General features: G+C 35.3%; 1 protein-coding gene across 1 annotated transcript; it reads right to left on the reverse strand.

Moving 5' to 3' along the window:
* Positions 1–8,237: 8,237 nt before the first annotated feature.
* LOC127657719 (sorcin-like) lies at positions 8,238–17,727 on the reverse strand. The gene is made up of 8 exons (XM_052146568.1): positions 17,570–17,727; positions 14,995–15,066; positions 14,559–14,628; positions 13,023–13,066; positions 12,736–12,883; positions 12,094–12,207; positions 11,805–11,863; positions 8,238–10,757 (listed from the first exon to the last, which is right to left on the reverse strand). Exons 1-8 carry the CDS (start codon positions 17,609–17,611, stop codon positions 10,731–10,733), a joined length of 576 nt encoding a protein of 191 aa, XP_052002528.1. The 5' UTR covers positions 17,612–17,727; the 3' UTR covers positions 8,238–10,730.
* Positions 17,728–23,411: the final 5,684 nt, after the last annotated feature.

Genomic DNA, 23,411 nt, shown 5'->3' on the forward strand with positions numbered 1-23,411 from the left:
AGTGATACAGAACACAGAGAAGGTACTGGCCCATGTTCAATCTCTGGGGTTTACAGTGAACTGGAAGAAGAGTAGTCTCCAGCCTTGTCAACAAAAAATCTTTCTTGGACTCCACTTCGATTCTGTGACATTGAATGCACGTCTCACTCCTCAGAGGGTAGGCCAGATGGAGAAGGCATTAAGACAATTTTAGTCAGGGAAACTGGTGACTGCTCACAAGGTTCAGAAACTGCTGGGACTGATTACAGCAGCACCCTTGGGACTGCTGAAGGCACGTCCCGTACAGTGTTGGTTAAATTAGTTTCATCTCCACCCAAAAAGGACAAAGGGGTGAGGTTGCAGTTGGCACAGTCCTGAATATGGGCCCTGCTCCCCTGGAGAGACAGGGACCTCATTTTGAGAGGAACCCCACTGGTATATAGACCATAGTGACAGAGTGAGGTCGAAATAGATCGTAAGTTATGAATGTTACTATGGATCTGTGAGACCGAAAGATGACCGTCACTATCCTTGTCGCTCAAAAAACTGGGGTTTTCATGATAAGAGGACGAGCCGGAATTTCAACCCACTTTTATAGTGCGGGAAGTTCTGCCTCCGGGCTCATGGGCATGAATTTGTTTATATAAGGTCTCGAGAAAAGGCGGAATAAAGGTTATTCTTCTATTTAGATCGTAGTGACGGTCATCTTTCAGTCTCACAGATCCATAGTTACATTCATTACTTAAGATGTAACTGTTTAACATTAATAATGGCACCGCATCTTCACACATTTGCTCAATAATTAGTTATTTGTGTTACAGCAAAATGCCAAAGACAGAAAACAAATCATAAATACTAATGATTCCTCACAGTAGCAGTTTTAGAGCTTGTTATGTATATGTCTTTCTTATTTTTGAACATATGTCTACAGTCTACATAACTGTTTTCAATACAAATTACTATAATAACACAATTAATGTAATTTTGGTAACAATTAATTAAAAGGTTTCATTTCTTTAACATTAGTTAATGCATTATGTATCATGAATAAACAATGAAAAATGTATTTGTACAGTATTTATCATTAATCATTAAAAATAAAATTGTTCATTGCTAGTTCATGTTAGTTCATAGTGCATTAATGTGCATTAATTAATACAACTTTTGATTTAAAAAAATGTATTCGTACATGTTGTAACTAACATTAAGTTCATTAGTTCATGTTAACTACAGTAATGTTGTTAAATAATGTAAACAAATGGTATGAAATAACAAAAAATAATAAGCACAAACATAAATAAAAAGTGTAGATCAAACTAATTATCGCTGATCAAAAAATAACAAGCATGAATCAAAAAACATATAAACACATTTAACAAAATCATGTTTTCCTTGGTTATAATATATATATATATAATATATTTTGCTCATATTTTCATTTTTTTGTACGCTTACACTGTATTTTTCGAGTAGGACACTTCGAATGCAGCCTTCGAATGTTACCTTCTTTCAAGGGAATTTGGAGGATGCATGAGGTGTATCCTTCTTGGGCACTCACAACCCACAATTCTTTGCTTCAATGGAAATTTCTAAAAGAAAATGTGCCCATAAATATGATGTTCAAACACAAGCAATGTTAATTCCCAAGTTGAAGTACCTCAGTATGTAACGATCGTTACTGTGTATTCACGTTTATCACATTATAATGCAGTGTGTCCTTTAAGAGAGATGGTTACGTCACTCATGACGTGTACTATGCGTGATGACGTAGTTGGAGATGAGATGAGGACATTGTGACGTGCTCTACCCTTTTTCCTGTATATTTTATTTGATAAGTTTTGTGACGCTAAGGAAGAGTAGCTCTCTTGTATGAGAGGATTGCATTGCCTGTGCACTTGTCATTAAATGTGCGTGATACAGCCTTTTCAGCCTTCAAGCTCTTTCTTCCCTCGAGTTATCCGGTCCAAGCGTTACAAGTAGATGGGTGCAGAGTATATAATAGGTCAAATTATATTAATATATAGTTAGAATAAAGTATTAGACTAAAAGTCCACCTGTAAAAAATATATTTTTTTATCTTTACATCTTTATAACTCTCCTGAAATGTACCTCAGGCATTCCCTTCCAAATAGACTTTGTTCTCTTCTCACTCAAAGCGCTCATGCTTGTTAAAGAGTGCCGTTCTTTCATAGCAACCTTGTTACGTTATTTTTCCTGTTTGTCCTAAGAAGGCCGTCTCGTTTAAATGATGCTTGTTTAAAGGTGGACACTCACTCGGTATACCGCAGCCTTCAAAGGATGCGTCCTACCTAGCACGCAGCCTTCAAAACGAGACACAGTGTTGTCCAAGTAGGCCATTATCATAGTCTGTTAACACGTGTATCGAGTCAGCTGAATTTAGTTAGCAGAGTCTTTAGTTTAGGCATTATTTAAGACTCCCTTGTTTGTAGGTTATTGGCTGCATATCTAAAAAAACAAGGCTGGGTTGGTGTGGATGTTTGATGCCTGTATTTACAAGTTGTACCAATGTAGTCACGAGTTCAGAACTTTTGGGAAACGCAGACCAGATCAGTTTGCAAGATAGCTGTGAGGGAGAGATGATTCACTAAACTCCGAAAATGTCCATGCATCAACTGGAGGCTATAACTGCCCAATACTAAAAGAGTGCTATTCAGTCAGCCCACAGAGCCACGGTAAAATAAATAATATTTGAATTTAGATGTAGGGTGACCAAGCATCCTCTTTTTCACAGACATATCCTCTTTTTCAGACCTGAAAAACCTGTCTGGCCGGGATTTCGAAACTGGCTGTATATGTGTAGGGTTTGTCTTTGTCTTCATATCAATGTGTTTTCTACAGTTAGGACTATTAGATATTCTGTGTATTTCATACTGTGCATCATTTTTCACATTTTAAAGTGTCCTTTATATGGTTATTCTGGCAGTAGAATTCTCTCTCTATCCCTCACTTAATCACTCTTTGTGTGAATTATTAAATTGAACACCTTCATCAGACTCACGCTTACTATTTTTAACTGAAAATATTGACTATCAAGACATCAAATACAGCCTTCTGTGACAAATAAAATATGATCTTCAGGGAACTAAAGTTTTGGTGGGTATTAAACAAAATATCATTTTGTGCACTTGTGTAAATGAGACATAAATGTAGTTACTTTTTCACAACAGTTTAATTACCTTTTCTTATGGTTTTATATATATATTAGGGCTGTCAATCGATTACAATTTGTAATCAAATTAATTACATGGTATACCGATTAATCACAATTAATTGCATACATAAGTATTTGCTAAAAGAGTCCCTCAAATAACAATAATTCAATAAATAATGATTAAATAATTATAAACAGTTATGTTCTTATTATTATAAATAAATATATACAGTATATATTCTAAAAATTATATTATAGATAATTAAAATGCATTCCATTATTTTGGCACACAAGTATTAATAAAGACAATAAAAATAGCTGCTTTAGAATGCAAAATATTGTTTCTTGTATATTATTGAACATAAGCCTATCATTGGCCTACAGTTCATAGCAATCCATTTTGCTATTGAATTCGTCAATCAGTCTGAGATTTATTATAAGGGCTTGACGCATCAATGTACACCTGCGTCAGATGGATGCTTTTGGAGTGTCTCGGTTGCATCGCTTCATAAATGTATGGTTTTTAGGCCACTGTGTCAAGTTAAACAGGTGCATCTGAAAAAATTTGAATATCATGGAAAAGTTATTTAGTTCAAAAAGTGGAACTTTCATATATTTTATATTCATTACACATAAAGTGAAATATTTCAAGCCTTTTTTGTTGTAATCTTGATATGAATATGATTATGGCTTACAGCTCATGGAAATAAAAAATCCAGTATCTCACAATATTCTAATAAATAATTTATAATACAGAAATGTCGACTGTCGACTGAATGTTAATTTATGCACTAAATACTTGGTCGGGGCTCCATTTGCCACCCCACTCACAATTGCCATTTTGAGCACAAGACTTAACATACACTGCCCGAAAATGTACACTTACGTACACAAATGTACACTTATTGTTCGCAAAAGTCATTCAATTAATGTTTGCAGGAAAAAAACATACACCAAGGTAGACCAATTACACAAAATGTTTATTCAGTTCTGTCAGGTGAAATAGTAACCAAACATATTCTGAATTATAGTCTCTCTGTCTTCTGCAGGATGCATTCTATCTTGATGTGGGTTTAGAGGATCATCATCATCAGCAGCAGCATCTCTTTCATCATCGTTAGCAAAATGACCCCTTCTTCCTCTGGAAGTTGAAAATTTTCACTAAATGCCTTGTTTTGGAGAATTGCAGTAACTGCTATAACAGCACAGTTTTTGGAGGGGTTCAGCTTTAGGCCGAAGGGGATATCTGCTGTCCCCAAAGTCACCCTCTTCAGCTACCTTGCAGAATTCACCCATACAAGAGTCATGTGTGCTTACTGGCCATTTTGCCACTGTGTCAGTGAAGGCCCCCAGGTGATCACACACTACTTGAACATTAAGTGCTGGATAGCCCTTCCTGCAAAAAAAACAAAACAAGGGGTCATTCACCACAGGGCTTGCCACTGGGATCAGGGTGCTATTGATGACGCCAATCACTCAATCAGTCAAGTTGATTGGCCGGCTGGATTTCTTGAGGAGTTTTATAAAGGTCAGAATGGTGTTCATAAGCTGTAACAGCCTTGCTGACTGATGACTTGCTGAGCCCCAGGCCATCACCAACCACCTCCATAAACCTTCCCACTGCATAATAACACACTTAAGGCATACTTTCTCCTTGTGAAGGTTTCTCCTTGTGACATTCTGAATCTGCAGCAAAACAAATATATTGATCCTTGGAAGCCAGAATTTTCTCATGATGTCATCATCGAATAGAAAGTCAAGTGGGGTAAATGTTGTCCTTATGTGGGCAATTATGTACTCTGCCCAACTTCTGCATCACCTTCTGTGCTCAAGTTGTGGGATTCTTTGCAAAGCCGTCATTGATGAGCATTTAAACACACACAGATTCTGTTTTTATTAAGAGAGTCATTAGCACACCTGCTACTGATGCACATAGAAGGGACGAATGGAAACACCTTGGTGGCTAATAATCATCTAAATTTAGAACTAAACATGAGTGATTTAACAATGATTTGTGACCGTAAATGGGCAGTTTCATTTGATTATCGTGTTTCTCAGATTTTGATTGTATTCATCTGTTAATGGGTTTTTGGTTTTAAAATAGGCTGTTATCATGATTTTTCTTTATAGTTTTTTTCTTCATGCTGTGGCTTGGGACAAATGAGAAGTAAGGCTTCTCTTGAGGATTGTTTGAGGATTTAAATAAAGGGTTTGTTTAATGCCACGTTTCACTTAAAATATCATGGTTAGTATCTTGTGTATTGAGAAAATCTTTACATAGCCAACTTTATTTACTTGACTGTTGTAGTCTATGCAATGGTGGGACAAAATAATAAAGGTTTGTAGAAATTCTCAATTATCATGTGTTCATCTAAATACATTAAAGAATGATGAATGTATTGAGTATTTTGGTCATCAAATTGGATATTATGTTATGCATTTATATTCATTGAAGGCTATTTGATTGATGCTGCGAGGCTCAACCTTGAAGGCAAAGGCACAGTGCTGGTCAAGGCAGATGTGTCTATAACTCCAGGGATTCCTTCCAATGCCTCAGGTCCCAGGATGGTTAAAAACATTCTCTTCCTCTGCAGTCAGGGGAGACACAGAATTGGTACCACCAGTCTTATTTGCCTCCCTTTTAAAAGCTGCGCCTAATGCTTTTTGACACTAGCAAAGAGCCTATTTTTCCTCACCTCCTCAATGCTTTGCATATATCCATGGCCAGCTGCATTTGTTTTTTGAGTAATATCTGATATCTGAGTTTTTTCTTGTCAGCATTTGAAACAGTATTTTTAAGCTTGGAGAATTCTTTTTTATATATATATAATTTGCCACCCCCTCCAAACTAACTTTTAGTTCTGACTGATCATTTTCAGTCACATTTCTTGAACACATGTCTGCATGACAAGTGGACTTAAATAGATAATGCTCTTGAGTAAAACAAGCAACAGGTGCACAATAATAAATCAAACCCACTCACCTTTTTATTTGAATGAGTTTTAATCACAACAACTTGTTTGTATTTTTTGTAACATCAGTCCTGTTGTACCCTAATATGCAGTGCGTTCTGTATCTTTCATTTAGTATCTATTTCATTTTATTTGAAAGTAAATGGACCCACTACACAAAACATTAATATCAGAATCAAAATTAGCTTTATAGCCAAGTGTTCTCACATACACAAGGATAATTCATTTATTTTTGGTGATAAGAGAAACAAGTGCACAGAGAACATTACATTGTGACAGAATATAAAAAAGGTAAGAGTATAAATAGACATACAAATAATAGGACATATAACTGAATGGCATATGTGTAAATGGTAATGTATGTGCAAGGTAGGGGTATGTATAGTTATTGAATTCAATATGTGAATTTACATTATTGCACTTTGGGGGAGTCCTGAGGCAGTTTAATTGTTCATGAGGAAAATGACCTGAGGGTAAAAACTGTTCTTGTGCCTGGATATCCTGGTTCTCAGTGTGCTGTTGCGCCGGCCAGAAACAGTTCAAAGAGGGAGTTGGTAGGCATAAGGGCCTTGCATAAGACCCTGGTGTTGCAGGATATAATGCAGTCCAATATTGACAGCATCATTCACAGACCTGTTGCTTGGTAAGAAAACTGAAGGGGGTCCAGCAGGGGTCCAGTGATGTCCTTCAGATAGGCCAAAACCAGTCTCCTTCATGACCACAGATGTGAGAACGACAGATCTGTAGTCATTAAGCCCTGTGATTGTGTGTGTGAAGATGGGGGTCAGTTTGTCAGCGCAGAGTTTCAGACAGGCAGGTGAAACACTGTCTGTGCCTGAAGCTTTCCTAGACTTTTGTTTCCGAAAGACCCAGCACACATCCTCCTCGCAGATCATAAGTGCAGACTAAGTAGTAGGAGAGGGAGGAGGGGGATTCCAGGAGGTGATGGTATGTGTGTGATCAGAGTGGGGGAGGAGTGTGAGACTGGGCTTTACAAACCTGCAGTAAAACACATTCAGTTCATCAGCCATTATTTGATTTTCTACAGAGCAAGGGGGAGGTGTCTGTATTTACACACTGTTTCAAAAGTATAGCAACAAAGCTTGAACATTATTCCTTTTTACATGAAACCGGGGTGAAAAAAATTGCTTACTAAACTTGTTTGTGTAAAGTTAAGAGTATTTAAACTTTGTTGTCTTTATAATGGAGCACCCTTAAACCCTTTGGGCTAAAATCCTTGTAACTTCCACACAATGTAAAGATACTAAAAAGAGAGTTCACATGACTTTGGGTTTCATTATTGCCTTCTGTTATTGAACAAGCTGTCATGTTTTCCTGTCCATGATTAGACTTACAGAGAAGGTGCAAGGGAATATTTATGACTATGCAAAGAGCTACTTAAATTTTTGGAATGTGAGCAGCAGATCTGCGGCCAACAAACATGCTCCCTCCCATCCGGGTTTGGACTGTGGTCCATTCTGATGAGAAATTAAAATCACAACTCAAGAGTTTACACATATACATTATATTTCATGACATTGCCTAAAGTGTTTTAAACCAGAATAATGAAATGGCAAAAATTACCCCTTCATCCATAACAATAAACATATTAAGTGCTATAGTTGTTTTTAATGATGTGCGACCTGTACATATCTGTTAACATCTTAACACTTTAAGGTATCTTTACAAAAACTTTTTTCTTTTTTTGCTTTTACCTCAGAAATATAGTTGTATGAAGGCTCACACACAAAATGTTCCTGCATTAGGTTTGAACAAAGTATATTATCCACTGAATCCAGAATTGTTTTTACTTTTGTAAATCATGAATTCTCCTTGTGCCTAGGCAACATTCATTTGAAAACACATTAATTTGATATTATTACATCTCTCATCCACACTAGAAGTGTTTTCCTCTACCAAAAACAGAGCATTTTTAAAAAAGTAAAGTGCTCTACATACAGTAACCTCAAACAATTAATAAAAAAAAGTCACCTAATGTAAATTGCCCCCAAAAGCCATGTCTTTCTCATCCATTTTTATTTTAGTAAAAACACATATTTTAGAAAAATAATAACAATCACATATCCCATACAGAGATCGCACTGCACTGTCAGTCAGAGCCAGTTCTATCTATAAGCGGTATAAGCTGCCTTTTAGGGCCTCTGAGCCACAAGTTAGTTTTTTTTATTTTTATTTTATTTACTTTTTAAAATATACACTAAATACTTTAAGTGAGACTCACAGCTGTTATGGCTCAAATAGACAATTATAGGGTTCCCCCTAGTGGCCTGAGAGGGAAGGGAGTGTTGGGGTGAAGTGTGTGGGGGCCTCCAAGTATGATTTTGGTCAGAGAGTTGGGAATAGTCACACATAATTGATACACCTTAAAACATGATATCAGGGTTTAAAAAAAATCTAACATTTTGGAAAAGAACAAAGCATCACAGTTGTTTAAGCCAATGAACATTCGGCTGTGTCGTCAACAAGATATTTATCAGTGTGTTTCCAGTTCCTGCAACTGTGCTACCTGGTTCTAAATACTGTGGCCACCTTAATCTCAAGTATATTTTGACATCCGTCGTCATGGCATCACAGCAAGTCAGACAGATTTGTAACAAGAATGCACTGCCGGTGATCACTGGTGATCGGTTTTGCACAGAACTTACTCATCTCAAAATAGCCTACTGATGTATTTCTTGAATATGAACAAACACGCCTCATACAACTAAACAGATACAGGCAGGTGTGCGTAGACAAACAAATGTGTAGACAAAAGAGACAACCACATGTAAACTTCTATTTTTTTTAACAGCAGTGTTTCTGTCCAATGGCCCTCTCCAAAAATGCATGCAGTTCTTGAAATTATCACATTTTCATATTTTTGTCATTATTAAGGAATACATAATGTGTAATAACATTTTCACTTGTGCTTATTTTTCCATTTGGAAAAATATGAGACTCAAACTCTTCCTGATGATATATTAAATGTTAAGAACATCCATAAAGGGCATCAATATACTGTATGTGACATCTGAATTCAGAATATTAACTTATTTGCTTGAAAACAGTTGTAAGTATGACTCAGCAAGAATTAAAAATGTCTGGGCTCTACCAAGAATGGCCACAGAGAGCTGGTAAACAAAAAGCAGTTCATTGAACTTATAAAATCTTTAATTGAACTATGAATGTAAAAATGAAATACACAATTTATTAACTTTTAACAGTTTAGTACTGTAACTGTATCTGAAAAAAGTACATTGACCTTTATGCCTAGATGGAACAGCAATTTGAAAAAGTGATTGGTCATTTGAAGTAAAACACAAATAGGTCTTCTTAAATTAACAATAGCTTCATGAATTTACTGAGTAAATAATGGGGGGAACCAAAGCTAAATCTCTTTGGACTTTTTTGCAGGAAATCCATAAAAAGATCTTTGATCAGATAAGAATCGTATTACAGTTTTTACAAGAGCTCACACATTCATTTCTCAATACTGAGTACAAAATATTGACAGTCCAAACGATGAATAATTTTCCATTGCTTTCTCATAAAATACATTCAGTTAGCAGATGATTCATAAATCATGGAAAGATTTCTTACTCAAACTCAACTACTGCAAAACTGTTTAATTGCAGATACAAATCATTTCTGTAAGTCTACTTTTTACTAGTTAACTTAAATTCAAGTTCACTGTACTTGAGCCAAAAGAATATATAAGCATGCAAATCAATTGCCTTTAAAATCTGGTCAAGTAAGGTCAACTTATTTGATTTTACTGTGTATCTACAACACATTTTGCACAACTTCATAACTGATTTTGATATATCAATCTGGTCAATGGAGAACTTTGTGAAGGGTTTAGAAAACGTGTACTCCGTATTGAGAAATACCTCTAACCAAATGTAAAAAAAAAAAAAAACTCATATTGAGGTTAGTGGAGTTAGTCAATCAGATTCATGGTTCCTGTGTATTGTAAATTAAATAATACACACTCATGTTATTACAAGTCTCTGTAGAACAGGTCCTGTTGCTTTAAAGAATGTCTTAAATTGTTTTATATTTCACAAGAATTCACTCAGTATAAATGAAACAGACAGTGACTGTATTGTCATGAATTATTTGGTGACAAAATATATTTTCCCTTTATTCAGCAATACATACGCTGCATTCAATAGACATGGATCACATTTGAAATTGAGCAGACTACTTCTGACTGAACATGTCATAGACATAAATTGCAGTTTATACTATATATAAGGTGCAGACACAACATTTTTAAATTACTCAAAATGTAAATTGTCATTTTGAAATGTTTTTTGGAATTTATTATGGAGTAAATCTAGTCACAGAGTTTCAATTGTTATAGTGCAAGGATATACATCCACGCATCCAATTCAAATCCACAACCTAGTTACATTATTGTATGAGTGGTTAGAATGTTAGTGTATTGACATTGCTAATGTAATAGTAATTCTGAATAATGGTAGTATGCATAAGGCCAAAAAAAACAAACAAAAAAATAGTTTGTAAGTATATCATGTAAATAAACTGTTAAAAATTTGTCATTTTTCAGTTTTTGCAGCTTAGTATGAACCCAGAGCCTTTTCTCAGATGCTCATGGTGCACTGGATGAACTATGAAAAGAGAAGATGTAAGAAAGAGATTAAAACAATAATATATTGTAGTGACATCTGCCGGCTATAAATGCAATCCAACACATCTTTAATATCTACATTATTCACACCAGCTTTCACAGAACTATTTGCCACATTATAACCGTTCTTTTTATTTCCATTTGTTTCAGTGTTCAAGTAGAAAAATCTGATTTGAAGATTCTCTTGTTTGAGTAAACAGCTATGCCCATCAGATAAACTCAATAAACAGATATTTGTTTTGTACAAAATTGAACATGATGTTCACGACAATTTCTTTATTTTAAAAACTAACTTGGAAGTGTATATTATAAAAACGATTCCTGTGTCTTTGTTTAATTTAAACAACTACGCATCTAACTTTTTCAGTAGCGTAACAAGCTTCATTTTCCAACGAGTAGTGCTATACAAAACACTACATTTTGTCCCATCAAACGCACCTGAACCATTCTCTTCCAGTTACAATAAATGACTAGCATTGGGAACTTGTATTCATTTTAGAGTGTCTGTTCTTTTAGATGGTTCATGCAAGTGAATTAGTTCACATAAATAATTAACTGATTCACATGAGCCAGCGCAACCTTAAAAAGATCTTGCCTTCTTTTTTGAAGTGAAATATTATTTAATTGACTCTTTTTGATTTTGATAGGATTAACCATGGTTTTACTACAAAAATACTGTAGTACCCACAAAGATGACATGGATTTACTTTAGTAATATTGTAGTAACCAGGTTAATTTTGAGGTTACTATGGTTTTGCCACTAATGCCATGGTTAAACTATGGTCACTATAGTAAAACCATGCTACTTTCTTTTGTAGATTGTAGTGTAGTTAATACTTTTCTAAAAGAGTAGCTTGACTGTAGTTTAAGTTAAAGTAGTTTATAGATAGGGAACAAATGGTTTCAAAGTGACTTCCCCAACACTGACTAATACATTGTCCTAAAGACGATTTTGGAAAACAGGTCCTCCTCCCCTGAAACAACACAGTTATGCCTTCAGAGTGCATAAATGACCATGAAGACTTACATCATCATATTGAAATGCTGCCATTCCTTGTTGAGCCTGGTCCCTCTTTCTGAACAGGTCTACACAAGAAAGTTTACAATAAAGAGATTCACTTACTGTACATTTCTTATTGATTAAACATCATAAATATATTGATTTTTAAACAATGAAATCAACTGAAAAAATTCTGCCAGTTCCAAATTACACCTAAAAAGCCTAGTTTTTCCATTAAATAACAAGACCAATTTGCAAACAAAATGTATTAAAAATAAATATTATTAAAAGCAACAAGATTCTTCATACAACTCACCAGTCAAGCTCCTCAGTTTGACGCAACACGCAACATAATCATCAAACAAGATCTTTCCATTAGAGCTGAAACGCTTTGTTATAGCATTCATGGCCTGAGGACTCAACCTGTAACCTGAACACATGTGACAATGTGTCTAACAGCCACAAGGACCTTCATATCCACATAATACAATTTATTCACATTCAAAATGGGTCCTACATAAAGAAATTTCCCAAAAAACACAAACCTTGGTCAAAATGACCATTTTTACATATGATTTTGGAGCTAAATTACATTTTAACCTTAGCAAGGTGGTTGGAACAGTTACATTTAATTGTTGCATAGAAATAGTTAGGTCTACTACTGAAATGTTGCATTGCATGCCAATGGTGTGTCAAAAAATGAGAAAAACTAATTTTTGTGTGTTGTTTTTCCAAAGTTTCAGTGCCTAAAACTCAAGAAGTATTAAAAGATATCTTAATATCCTTTTAGATTCTGGTTTAGATTCTAGATCTTCATTTTTAAGGGCCTACATGGTTTAATCCCAGATATATGGGCTCTCAATGTAGCTCCAAACATAAACTGTTAAATTGGACCCATTTTCAATGGTCTAAAACCAAATGTCTATCACATGGTATGAAGCCAGTTTATAAGTTTTACCCATGGAAGTGATGGCCTGGTTCATTTCCTGTGAGTCAACTGTACCGCTCCTGTCCCTGTCAATACTTATAAAGTGCTGCTTCCAACCGTTCAGCACTGCCCACAACTCCTTAAACTCATTGAAGCCCATTGAGCAAGACATATCTCTCTGGTGATCAACTAAGTTATGGAATATTACAGTTTTAATCCATTAAAAGGGCACAGTATTAATTAAATCCAATGCAGTCAATTTAATAAACTGTAACAGGTTTGAAATGATTCAGTGGTGTTAGCGTGAGTGAGGATACATCAAGCATGCTGACCATCAGCCGACACGTCTCAATATTGAAAGCTGAAAGACACAAAATGAATGTTAGAAAGTAATAAATCTGTGATAAAATTCTCAGCGTATTTCTAGAAATCAACCGACAGTGTTGATTCAAAACAATACTGCTAACATGAATATGTGCAACAGCCGACATGAAGACCTATTTTTTTTATTTCTTTAAGTGTGTCAATAATTTCTGTAAACATCTCAATGAAGCATGAATGACCTTCTCACGTAATAAGTCGAATAATGTTAGCAAACAGCACATTAACATATGAATTTGTTTACTTGTAAACATAGTTATTTTCTGTTGAGCGCACCATAGTGTAATGCTTTTTATTTAGTACTATTTTTATGTTTTTATTTTGTCCCAGCTGTACCAGTGGTTTTGGACTCGATACCGACATCTGTCATCCTGGATGCTCAAAGTTTGTTTACTTTAATGTTGCTGACAATAATTGGTAGACCCAATATTAAAAAAACAATAATTTATTTAGTAGGAAAGTGTGAAATCTGTAAATATCGGTCAAACTAATTAAAGATATACTGTACGTCTACATTTCTTAGTTTTTTTGCTTTGGTACTATTTTCAGAAGAGGTACAAAAATCTTCTTCACTACAGCTTCTAAGTATTTAATCTGTTTTGCATTTAAAATAAATGGTTTTTATAATGCTGTCAACACAAAACTATCAATTTGCATTGGTTGTCATTAATTTGAATGTATTTGACTATCATTTCATCCAACTGACCTTAATGGTAATCAATGAGTCGTTCAGTATATCACTAGATTATTAACAGGTTTGATTATTCTGTTGGTAAAGTACTAAAATATAAATCACATATTCAAAGCAGGATAACATCATGAATTCTTCTTTCATTATTGCCAGTTTTATCTCATGTAGTATCCAGATTTGTTTACCACACATCTGGTATGTGTGTTTAGTGCAAGTACTCATTTCAAAATTCTTCAAGTGTCATTTACTGTACAGTGGTGTCAGTATACCCGCTCTACTGACAGGACTGGCACAAAACCTGACAGTGTCATATCATATTCACACATTTTGATAACACATTGGTCAGATATTCCAGGAATCATGGAATTTATATCAATTAGTGTACATTACAGTACTGTAACATTTTTCATTCAGCACCTTTAAGAGTGACTTGAAACATGATTCTTGCATTGTTTGTTACTGAATTAATTGTTCATTTTTAAAATGACTAAATTGAAAGATCATCTTTCTCTTGTATTATGGTGATTAAATCAAATGTTCTCATTACATAAATTTTGTGTTTGGAAACAATGATTATGCAAAAGGAAACATGAACAACTCTGATAAAAGCATGATAGAATGTTTTGAAAGAATGACTAACAGGTTTACAGGTGAAAGTTTTGTACTACTTAGATTTAACACTTAAAATATTTCCAAATGTTCAATTCCTGGAGTTTAAAATAACTGTGTGAGAAACTGTGTACAACACTATTAAATTAAGACACATTTGTCAATGTCTTACGTTTGTAGCCTCCAGAGAAGTTGGCCTGGGTCAAACAAGTTTGAAGTTCTTCTGCAGATATTTGGCCATCCTAAACAACAAAAACAAATATATACTAAACTATATTATACTAATGTCTACTATAATATTCTAGTAGACATTAAAGTCATTACATTTGGGCTGCCTAAATGAAATACTACTTATATCATAGAAAACAAAGCTAATAGTTTAACAGACTGAAGCTGGTTTCACATTCAGCATTAAAGTGCATAATGTGTGTGTGCGTGATAAAAAAACATTAACACCAAGCAGATATCTGCGCAGAATGTAGTTATTCGTTTTGAAACTATAGAAAGTAAATAGTAAATTGTGTCATGTGTAAATGTATCTCACTAATGATACAAACTTCTCATTTGTGAACAATAACATTGGCAGAGCAAATTAAAGAGTCTCTTACTTGACCAGCGACTGCAACGAAGTATCCGTACAGAGGGTCCTGCTGCTGCTGGCCAGGAAATCCACCTGCAAACTACAGGGAGGATGGGGGAAAACACCTCAGATTTAGTACCTAACATGGGTGTTCTGCCCATTACAATTAGAAATGTGTTAATTGATTGTAATCCTAATGATATATTGCAATAAAAATATTGGCACGCTGTTTCAAGGCTTTATTGTGAGAGTAGTTTTATTGTGCTCTATTCTCGCACTAATTAGTTACACAATATAGTTCCACATGAATTCATTTGTTAGTTCAAATAGGTTTTGTTCATTAATTCTTGTTTGGGAAACATAATTTGTTCATGTAGATTTAATGGAATGGAATACATTTATGTAAAGAATTCAAAGTGCATTAAAAGTCCCTTATTACAGGTTCAGTGTCTTGACATTGAAATGGTGATAGGTCATGGATCAATCCATGTGAGATGTAAACCTTCATCCAATAACTGTTTTGTCATCATAACTTCTGTTTATGGTTCGATGTAAGGTAGTCATGGAAATACATTATTCACAGAAAAAAAAGAATGATCAAATTTGGCTTGCGAAAAAGAGTAATTTCATATTGTATTGACATAATTTTTGTAGAATAAGAATGTATAATTAAGATATAAATAAGAAAAGGGTGTAAAAAGACTGAATATTGTGGACTGGTTTAGTGGTGGAAGATCTGAAATGTTTTCGGTTCAAACCCCACAAGCAGGGGCATCATTTGCGTATGGCAGCTGCCATGGCTGCCTGGTCAATGCAAAGGAATATATTTTAATTACAGGATTAACAGTTTTTTTTTCTGCCATGTCTCCTCAATTTGAAATGCCCAATTCCCAATGTGCTCCAAGTCCTCTTTGTGGCATAGTGACTCAATCCGGGTAGCGGAGGACAAATCTCATTTGCCTCCGTGTCTGAGACCGTCAATCTGCGCATTTTATCACATTTTATCCACGGCATCCACACACACAACTCACCTCGTGTTCCACCGAGAGCAAGAACCTCATTATAGCGACCAAGAGAAGGTTAACCCAACTTGACTCTACCCACCCTATCAACTGGGACAATTGTTTGCTTAGGGAGCCTGACTGGAATCACTCAGCACGCCCTAGATTCTAACTCACGACTCCAGGTGTGGTGATAGTCAGCATCTTTACATGCCGAGCTACCCAGGCCCCCCCCCCAAGATTAACAGTTTTAAATTATTTTGTCTCACAAATCAAATCTAACTGACTCAATTCCATACCTACGCGCTGTTTGTTTGACTACAGCTGTGGTTACATGCGTAAGTCTGTGTATCTCTATAGCGCGCTCCTATCTCAAGGTGAGCTGCACCCTTTAAATTGTTAATGCATTAGTTCTGTATTCAGTAAATCTGATAATCATGCAGTAAAGATTGTCAATATTTTAAGTAGTTCTATTTTTCATGAATTACTTTTGAATGTTTAATTGCTAATGTAACTTAAAAATGAAAGCACTGTCTACTCTGTTCTTTATTTTATTACTCTTTTATTACTAGCTCTTGAATAATTACTTTAAAATCTTGAAGCAATGTTTAGAAGAAACACTTGAAGGCAACATTGTTTTAGTTTAATTTGCTAATATTTACACCAGTATTAAACTATTTTAAATAAAAAAGCCATTAAATAAATTTAAATGAAAGGATTTATTGATTGCTTTTCAAATGAAAAGAAATTAAGCTCATCAGAAGGTAAGACTTGGCCTCATTGTTATATTTATAACAGCAACTTTCTAATTTGCTGGGTAATAGACAAAGTTATGTGGTTTATCTTTAGATGCGTTTGGTTGTATTAACTAACATTAACAAAGATTTATAAATGTTGTAAAAAATATTGTTCGTTGTTTGTTCATGATACCTAAAGCATTAACTAATGTTAACCAATATTCCAGTTCTTTTAGCTGGCACTCTTATTCAAAGACACTTATTCCAGGTGCAGTCTGAGATGAAGGGCGTCTCTTGATAAAGGGCAACTGGTGACCTACAGCACTACACACCCAGTTTAAATCATTGAGTTGGTGACTTCATTTTACAATAGGCCTTTTTCACAAAAAGAATTACTTTCCAGAAGAGTGGTGGATTAGGCTACTGTCACTCTCTCGCTGTAATAGAAACTCCATCACAACTGTGGAAACTCAGTTTTTAAAACGAATTCCAGGATAATAAAACACAAAGCATAATGTTAAAAATGTACAGTCAATATTAAAAACAAATCTATAACATAATTTCGTTTTTATTTTATTTACGCTGCTAAATAAGGCGGAAATGCGTCATCACAGTCTGTGAAAAAGGTTTAGTTTGATAGAATAGAATGCGGTTTGATAGCTGTAATGGGGTTATTTTAAGATATAAACATGACCAATTCTGCTATGGGCATAATATAGTAAAAATATTCTACATTCAGTCAACATTCGACTCATTAAAAAACATGACTATGTTCTGAATCAGTGCCGAGACTGTTTCACATGAATCTTGCGTCTATAATATCAGTTCATATAGTCTACTATACCACAATGATATAAGATCTTACCCCGCCCGCAGCAGCTGGTGCGCCGTATCCCTGATAATTCATTTTAAAACTGCTAATTTTCTCTTGCGACTTCCTGATAATGAAGTTGATGCTGTTAATGTTTGTGGATTGTTATCTCCGCCCTCTCCCGGTACTGGGAGTGTCTCTTCAAACACAACCACAAACATACATTAGCTTGCTCTTTTGACATGCGATATGATATTAGATAAAACTTAAATTCGACCATTTATATTCTTTCAAGTGTAAGTGCACTGTGCTTTTGAAGCGTTGAATCGATTAAAACGATTATTTTTATTAAAACGTATTGACTGTTCAAAAACATCCAGCGCACTGGCGAAACCTGCTGGTCAAATGCGTGTAAATGCACCAATACAATGACACAACGCCCTGGAGGTGACCAAAAACCGTTTACCACTGATCTATAAACTTAAATTCGACCATTTATATATTTTCAAGTGTAAGTGCACTGTGCTTTTGAAGCTTTGAATCGAATAAAACGATTATTTTTTATAGATCAGTGGTTTACCCCGAGACTTGTCTTAAAATTATGGGAGAAATTGGAACGCCCGGATGTAGAAAACTAATCCCGCCTTACGGGTAAAAGAGCCAATCACCTTTTAGATACAGAGGTTAGCTTAATGCCAGAGCAAAAAACGATCAAGTTATCGTCATAGCATGTCATTAAAGTCTAGGCTGAATGAAAACACAAACATCGACACATCTTTAATTTCAAAATCTAGAACTTCAGTTATATATTATTATGGTTATCAAACCATGGGTCATGTTCAGGTCACGATCAGCAAGCAAGCCATCGGGGTGTTACGAAATAATATTTTATCATCCCCTGCACTGTCTGTCATGTCTTCTGATGATGAGGAATTGAACCAGGCTATACTAGCAAGGTTAAAATGCTAATTATTTATGGTAGCCAATTGCAAAAATGCAGTTCCCCGTCTGTCGCTCACTTCGACATTGTGTCGAAGAAGCGACACTAGGGGTCTCTCTTGAGCACCGAATATGCATCTGATCTATGAAAAAAGGCCAACGAGAAGTTGGCAGACAGTGTTTGCAAACCCTTGTGTCGAAGTGAGCGACAGACGGGGAACTGCATTTTTGCAATTGGCTACCATAAATAATTAGCATTTTAGGCTTGCTAGTATAGCCTGGTTCAATTCCTGAATAACATCATTGTAGTTATAGCTGTTTAACATCATGTTAGGATAAGCTAAGCAAGTCTTGCACACATATTTCCTGGTTTGGGAGCGACTTCCTGCTTAAGTAGGAACTTCCTGTGTCAGTGAAAGTAATGGATACTAAAAAGATGAGACAAAATACATACACGTGTGTGTCAAGTATATACATATGTGAAAGTGACAATATGTGAAAGGAGAATGTATGTATGTGAGAGTGAAAATATATGTATGTGAAAGGAGAATGTATGTATGTGAGAGTGAAAATATATGTATGTGAAAAGAGAATGTATGTATGTGAGAGTGAAAATATATGTATGTGAAAGGAGAATGTATGTATGTGAGAGTGAAAATATATGTATGTGAAAGGAGAATGTATGTATGTGAGAGTGAAAATATATGTTTGTGAAAGGAGAATGTATGTATGTGAGAGTGAAAATATATGTATGTGAAAGGAGAATGTATGTATGTGAGAGTGAAAATATATGTATGTGAAAGGAGAATGTATGTATGTGAGAGTGAAAATATATGTTTGTGAAAGGAGAATGTATGTATGTGAGAGTGAAAATATATGTATGTGAAAGGAGAATGTATGTATGTGAGAGTGAAAATATATGTATGTGAAAGGAGAATGTATGTAAGTGAGAGGGCCAGAATGAATAATGTCTTGTACGGCCCCTCATAGGAAGGAACAGAGATTAAATGTTGTAACTGTGGGGGAGACCATAGCGCTGCGTATGCAGGATGCCCCATTCAACAAGAAGCTCTGGAAATACAAAAAATAAAGACAGTGCAAAATATAACATATGCAGAAGCTACCCGTAAGATAAAAGGCAAAACAGAAACATGTGCAAGGAAAGAATGTGTAATCTTCCATCCAGAATAATGTAAATCCTGCAAGAAATGAATCAGAAGTTCTGTTTGTGATGAACAAAATTTATTTTGTGGCATTTATTTGTGCAGTGGTAAATGGTAGAGCACAAGTAGAAAGGAAGTCAGACAAGTTAAAGATAATTGTAGGATGTGCTAATAAATTTCTAAAGTTAACAGGAATTTCAGCTGAAGAAGTCCATGAGATTTTAAAAGCAATGAACTGTTGCTTTGGACATGACTCAGAGTAGCAATACATCATTCTATAATGTCTGTCCTACTGTTACATTGGAATGTCAGGAGCTTAATAGCAAATGGGCAAGAATTTAAAAATCATCACAGAAATGGGAAAAACACCAGACATTATTTGTATCCAAGAAACATGGATAAATAGCTCCTTGGAATTTTAGATCAATGGATATGTAGTAGAGAGGAAAGAGAGAAAATGGCAAAGGTCGAGGGTGTGCAACATTTATAAGCATAGCTTATAAAAGAATATATAAAAAGGTATAATAAATTGCATGTCTTCAATAGCCAAGTATGAATGGGGAGCCAGCAAGAGTGCACAGTTACATGTATATCAAGCTTTAATACGTTCTTGTATAGACTATGGATGTGCCATGTATGGGGCTGGATCTAAATCAGAATTGAATAAATTGGATAATTTACAGTCACTTAGAATCTGTTGTGGAGCAATAAGATCAACCCCTTTAGATGCCATCAGGGTTGAAATGGGGGAGATGCCATTAGACTTAAGAAGGGAAAAACTAGCTATGATGTATTGGGTTAACTTGCAAGGAAGTGACGACAATCATTGCACACACGCAGTTTTAAAAGATTGCTGGGAATATAAAAATAATGGAGGAAATAGCTTTGGAGTATGAACAGTGGGTCAAGGATTGTTGTCTGGAGAATGAAGTCATCTGTCCTAATATGCCACTACATGGTATGCCAGTATGGAACTTTCCTGAACCTATTGTTGAAATGAGATTATTAGAGGCCCGGGAAAAAGCAGAAGAAGGGTATAATATTAGTAATGAAAACAATGTGTTTATGAGATAACATTTTAAATCTTTTATGCAGATGTCAAAAAGTTGATATAGGAGTATACCTTCAGAGTTTTAAAACAAAAATAAGTCTTAGAATAACTGATAAATTGTCTGTATATTCCACAGAGTTAATTGCTATAATAGTAGGGCTACAATGGATCGAACAGACCAAGCCAATTAGGACTGTAATTTGTTCAGATTTGTCATCAGCTCTTAAAAGTATAATGTCTACAAGAACTGACAGAGAAGATTTACTGATGGAAATCTATACATTATTGTACAGATTGAAAGCAGAGGGCATAACAGTATACTTTTGTTGGATACCGGCACACATTGGGATAACAGGGAATGAAATAGCTGATAAGTTGGCAAAAAAAGCATTGAAGAAAAACTTGGTGGATATTAAAGTACCCCTGGGGAGAAATGAGGTAAAAAGAGGTAAAAGAAACTAGTACATTTATGGCAACAAAGATGGGAAAATAGCAGCACAGGGAGATGGTATTATAATATTGGAAAATAACAATTATAATATATAATGGAAAAGAACAATTTTATGGAAGGTATAGAAAGGAAGAAGTAATGATTTGTAGACTGGGACACACAGGATTAAAATCAACAATTGTAATAATGGGGAAGCATAAAAATGATATGTGTGATGAATGTGAGGTTTTAGAATCTATAGAGCATGTATTTTTTAAATGTAATAAATATGATGTTCAGCACAGTAGTCTTTTTAATAACATAAAGGATAGACCAGTAAATGTCACGGACCTCTTGGGAAAGGGTTTGAGAGATTCTCAGACATATAGGGCTGTTTTAACCTTTTTAAAGAATACAGGACTAGAGCACAGGATATAATGTATGGGGATTGTGGGGCTTCTGCCCATCCTGGTGGTTGAGGAGCCCAGCGTGGAAGCTGGAGGAGCTGAACAAGCAGCGGCAGCTGAAGCGTGGGTGGGGTAACTATCCATGGCGTGGGTGGGGTATTACATCCCCATGTATGTATATGTGCATATATTTATATAGGGTAGTATATATGTGTGTGTGAATAATAAAAAAATATATAAAAAAAGAAAATACAGATGCATCACCCATGTAAGCTATACAGTAGGTGGCGGTAATACTCCTAAAGAGTGAACGGCCATTAACAAGAAGAAGAAGTAGAAGAAGAAGAAGAAGAAGATTTCATGTGGGGACTTTTCCGGGCGGACTTAATTTATCATTACACCGTCTGTTTAGAAAATGTGGAGATATAAAGTTTTTGTTACAATGTGACTTTGAGTTGTCTAAAAGGTTTTCATAAGCAAGTTCTTTTATATTGGAAAATGCGGTACAAACATAATTTCAGTCCACACAATGTATCCTTATTGAATAATTGCTGTATATTATTCCAGAGAAAATCTTTATTTTGGGTGACTGGTGGAAAAGAGGGATTTGGTCTGTGTTACATGTTATGGATCAAAGAGGATGATTTCTGAACCACAATGATTTCTGCACAAATGTTCAATTATACTGTGGTAAAAAGGATTATATGAAAATGATCGAAAATTGCATGATATGATATAAGTGATCATCTGTGTTCTGCAACTGCTTCCGGGTCCTTGAATAATGTATAACGTGCGAGTAAGGGCAGCCAGTGGACTTTCTGGTGCCCTCCTAGGGTAAGATGGTTCCTCCCTACGGAGTTGGTGCCCTACGCAGTCTGCTTATAGGGAGCGGCGGCACTGCATATTATTTTCTAACTAGCTAACATTAATTTACTGATTAGCTTACAAAGCAAAAATTTTAAGTTGCAGTATGTAAGACTGTTGACTCTCTAGTGCTATAACAGGGCTAAAACAAAATGTGGATATCGGTCTGACTATGCGAGACTGTAGTTTGAAGTAATTACTTTTCTTTGCATGATACATTGACTGTATTTATACAATAGCCTATGTTGCCGTTAGCTAGCTAGCCAGCTTTATCAATAACTGTTAGCTAAATTTGTTGGATGATGATCGTAGCTGTTTATAAAAAAGACTGAACATTATAAATATGTTGACACAATTCAGTATTGATATGATTCCATCACAAACGTCATTTTGAGATATCATTGCACTTTTGTTTTATAATAATAGATTGTATATATTTTCTGTATAACCAAGTTACGTTACACTAATGAATGGAGCTTTTTGCATGATCTTGAACACTGTCTTACATTAATTTAATGTATTATTGTAGTTTAGCTAAAATGACACAGATCAATCCTTATTGGACTATATTTCACATGCTTTGCAGTTATGTAAGTTTACTTGTCCAATAAGAAGAACTCCAATTCAGGGTCGGTTTTGATCCTCAAAACTGAACGAAGGTCCCTCCAGGAATCAAATGCCCTGCCGATGTTCACTCTAGTTTTTGCTCGACCACGATCACGTTCCCGCTTAGCCAGATGGTATTCAGTAGATACATTTTTTGGCTTACTCAGAGTTTGTGTAGGAGTCGAGTTGTGCTGGGAGCCGGACATTTGTTGGATTCCATCTCTAAGATAACATTACCTAATGTTGCAGTTTGTTGTCGCTGTTGAATAGCAGAAGAGACGCTACTATCTGAGGAAAGGCTCTTGGGAGCGTGCATAAACATCACATCCTTTGGATTTTCCTGGCAAAAGCGACCCACTACAGGCTTTAATAGGCAACCTAGGAAGTCCGGGAAGGGCTCATTTTTTAAGTTGTGTTACAAGCCGTTCACATATTG

The sequence above is a fragment of the Xyrauchen texanus genome, chromosome 17 (assembly GCF_025860055.1).
Source record: "Xyrauchen texanus isolate HMW12.3.18 chromosome 17, RBS_HiC_50CHRs, whole genome shotgun sequence".
NCBI lineage: Eukaryota > Metazoa > Chordata > Actinopteri > Cypriniformes > Catostomidae > Xyrauchen > Xyrauchen texanus.

Bases quoted from the DNA above. Each gene is read 5' to 3' on its own strand.
- LOC127657719 (XM_052146568.1), bottom strand. From the start codon at position 17,611: ATGAATTATCAGGGATACGGCGCACCAGCTGCTGCGGGCGGG. The intron at 15,067-17,569 runs GTAAGATCTTAT...TCCTCCCTGTAG, and splicing joins CACCAGCTGCTGCGGGCGGG to TTTGCAGGTGGATTTCCTGG. The intron at 10,758-11,804 runs GTAAGTCTTCAT...CTCTTTTCATAG, and splicing joins CAGCATTTCAATATGATGAT to TTCATCCAGTGCACCATGAG.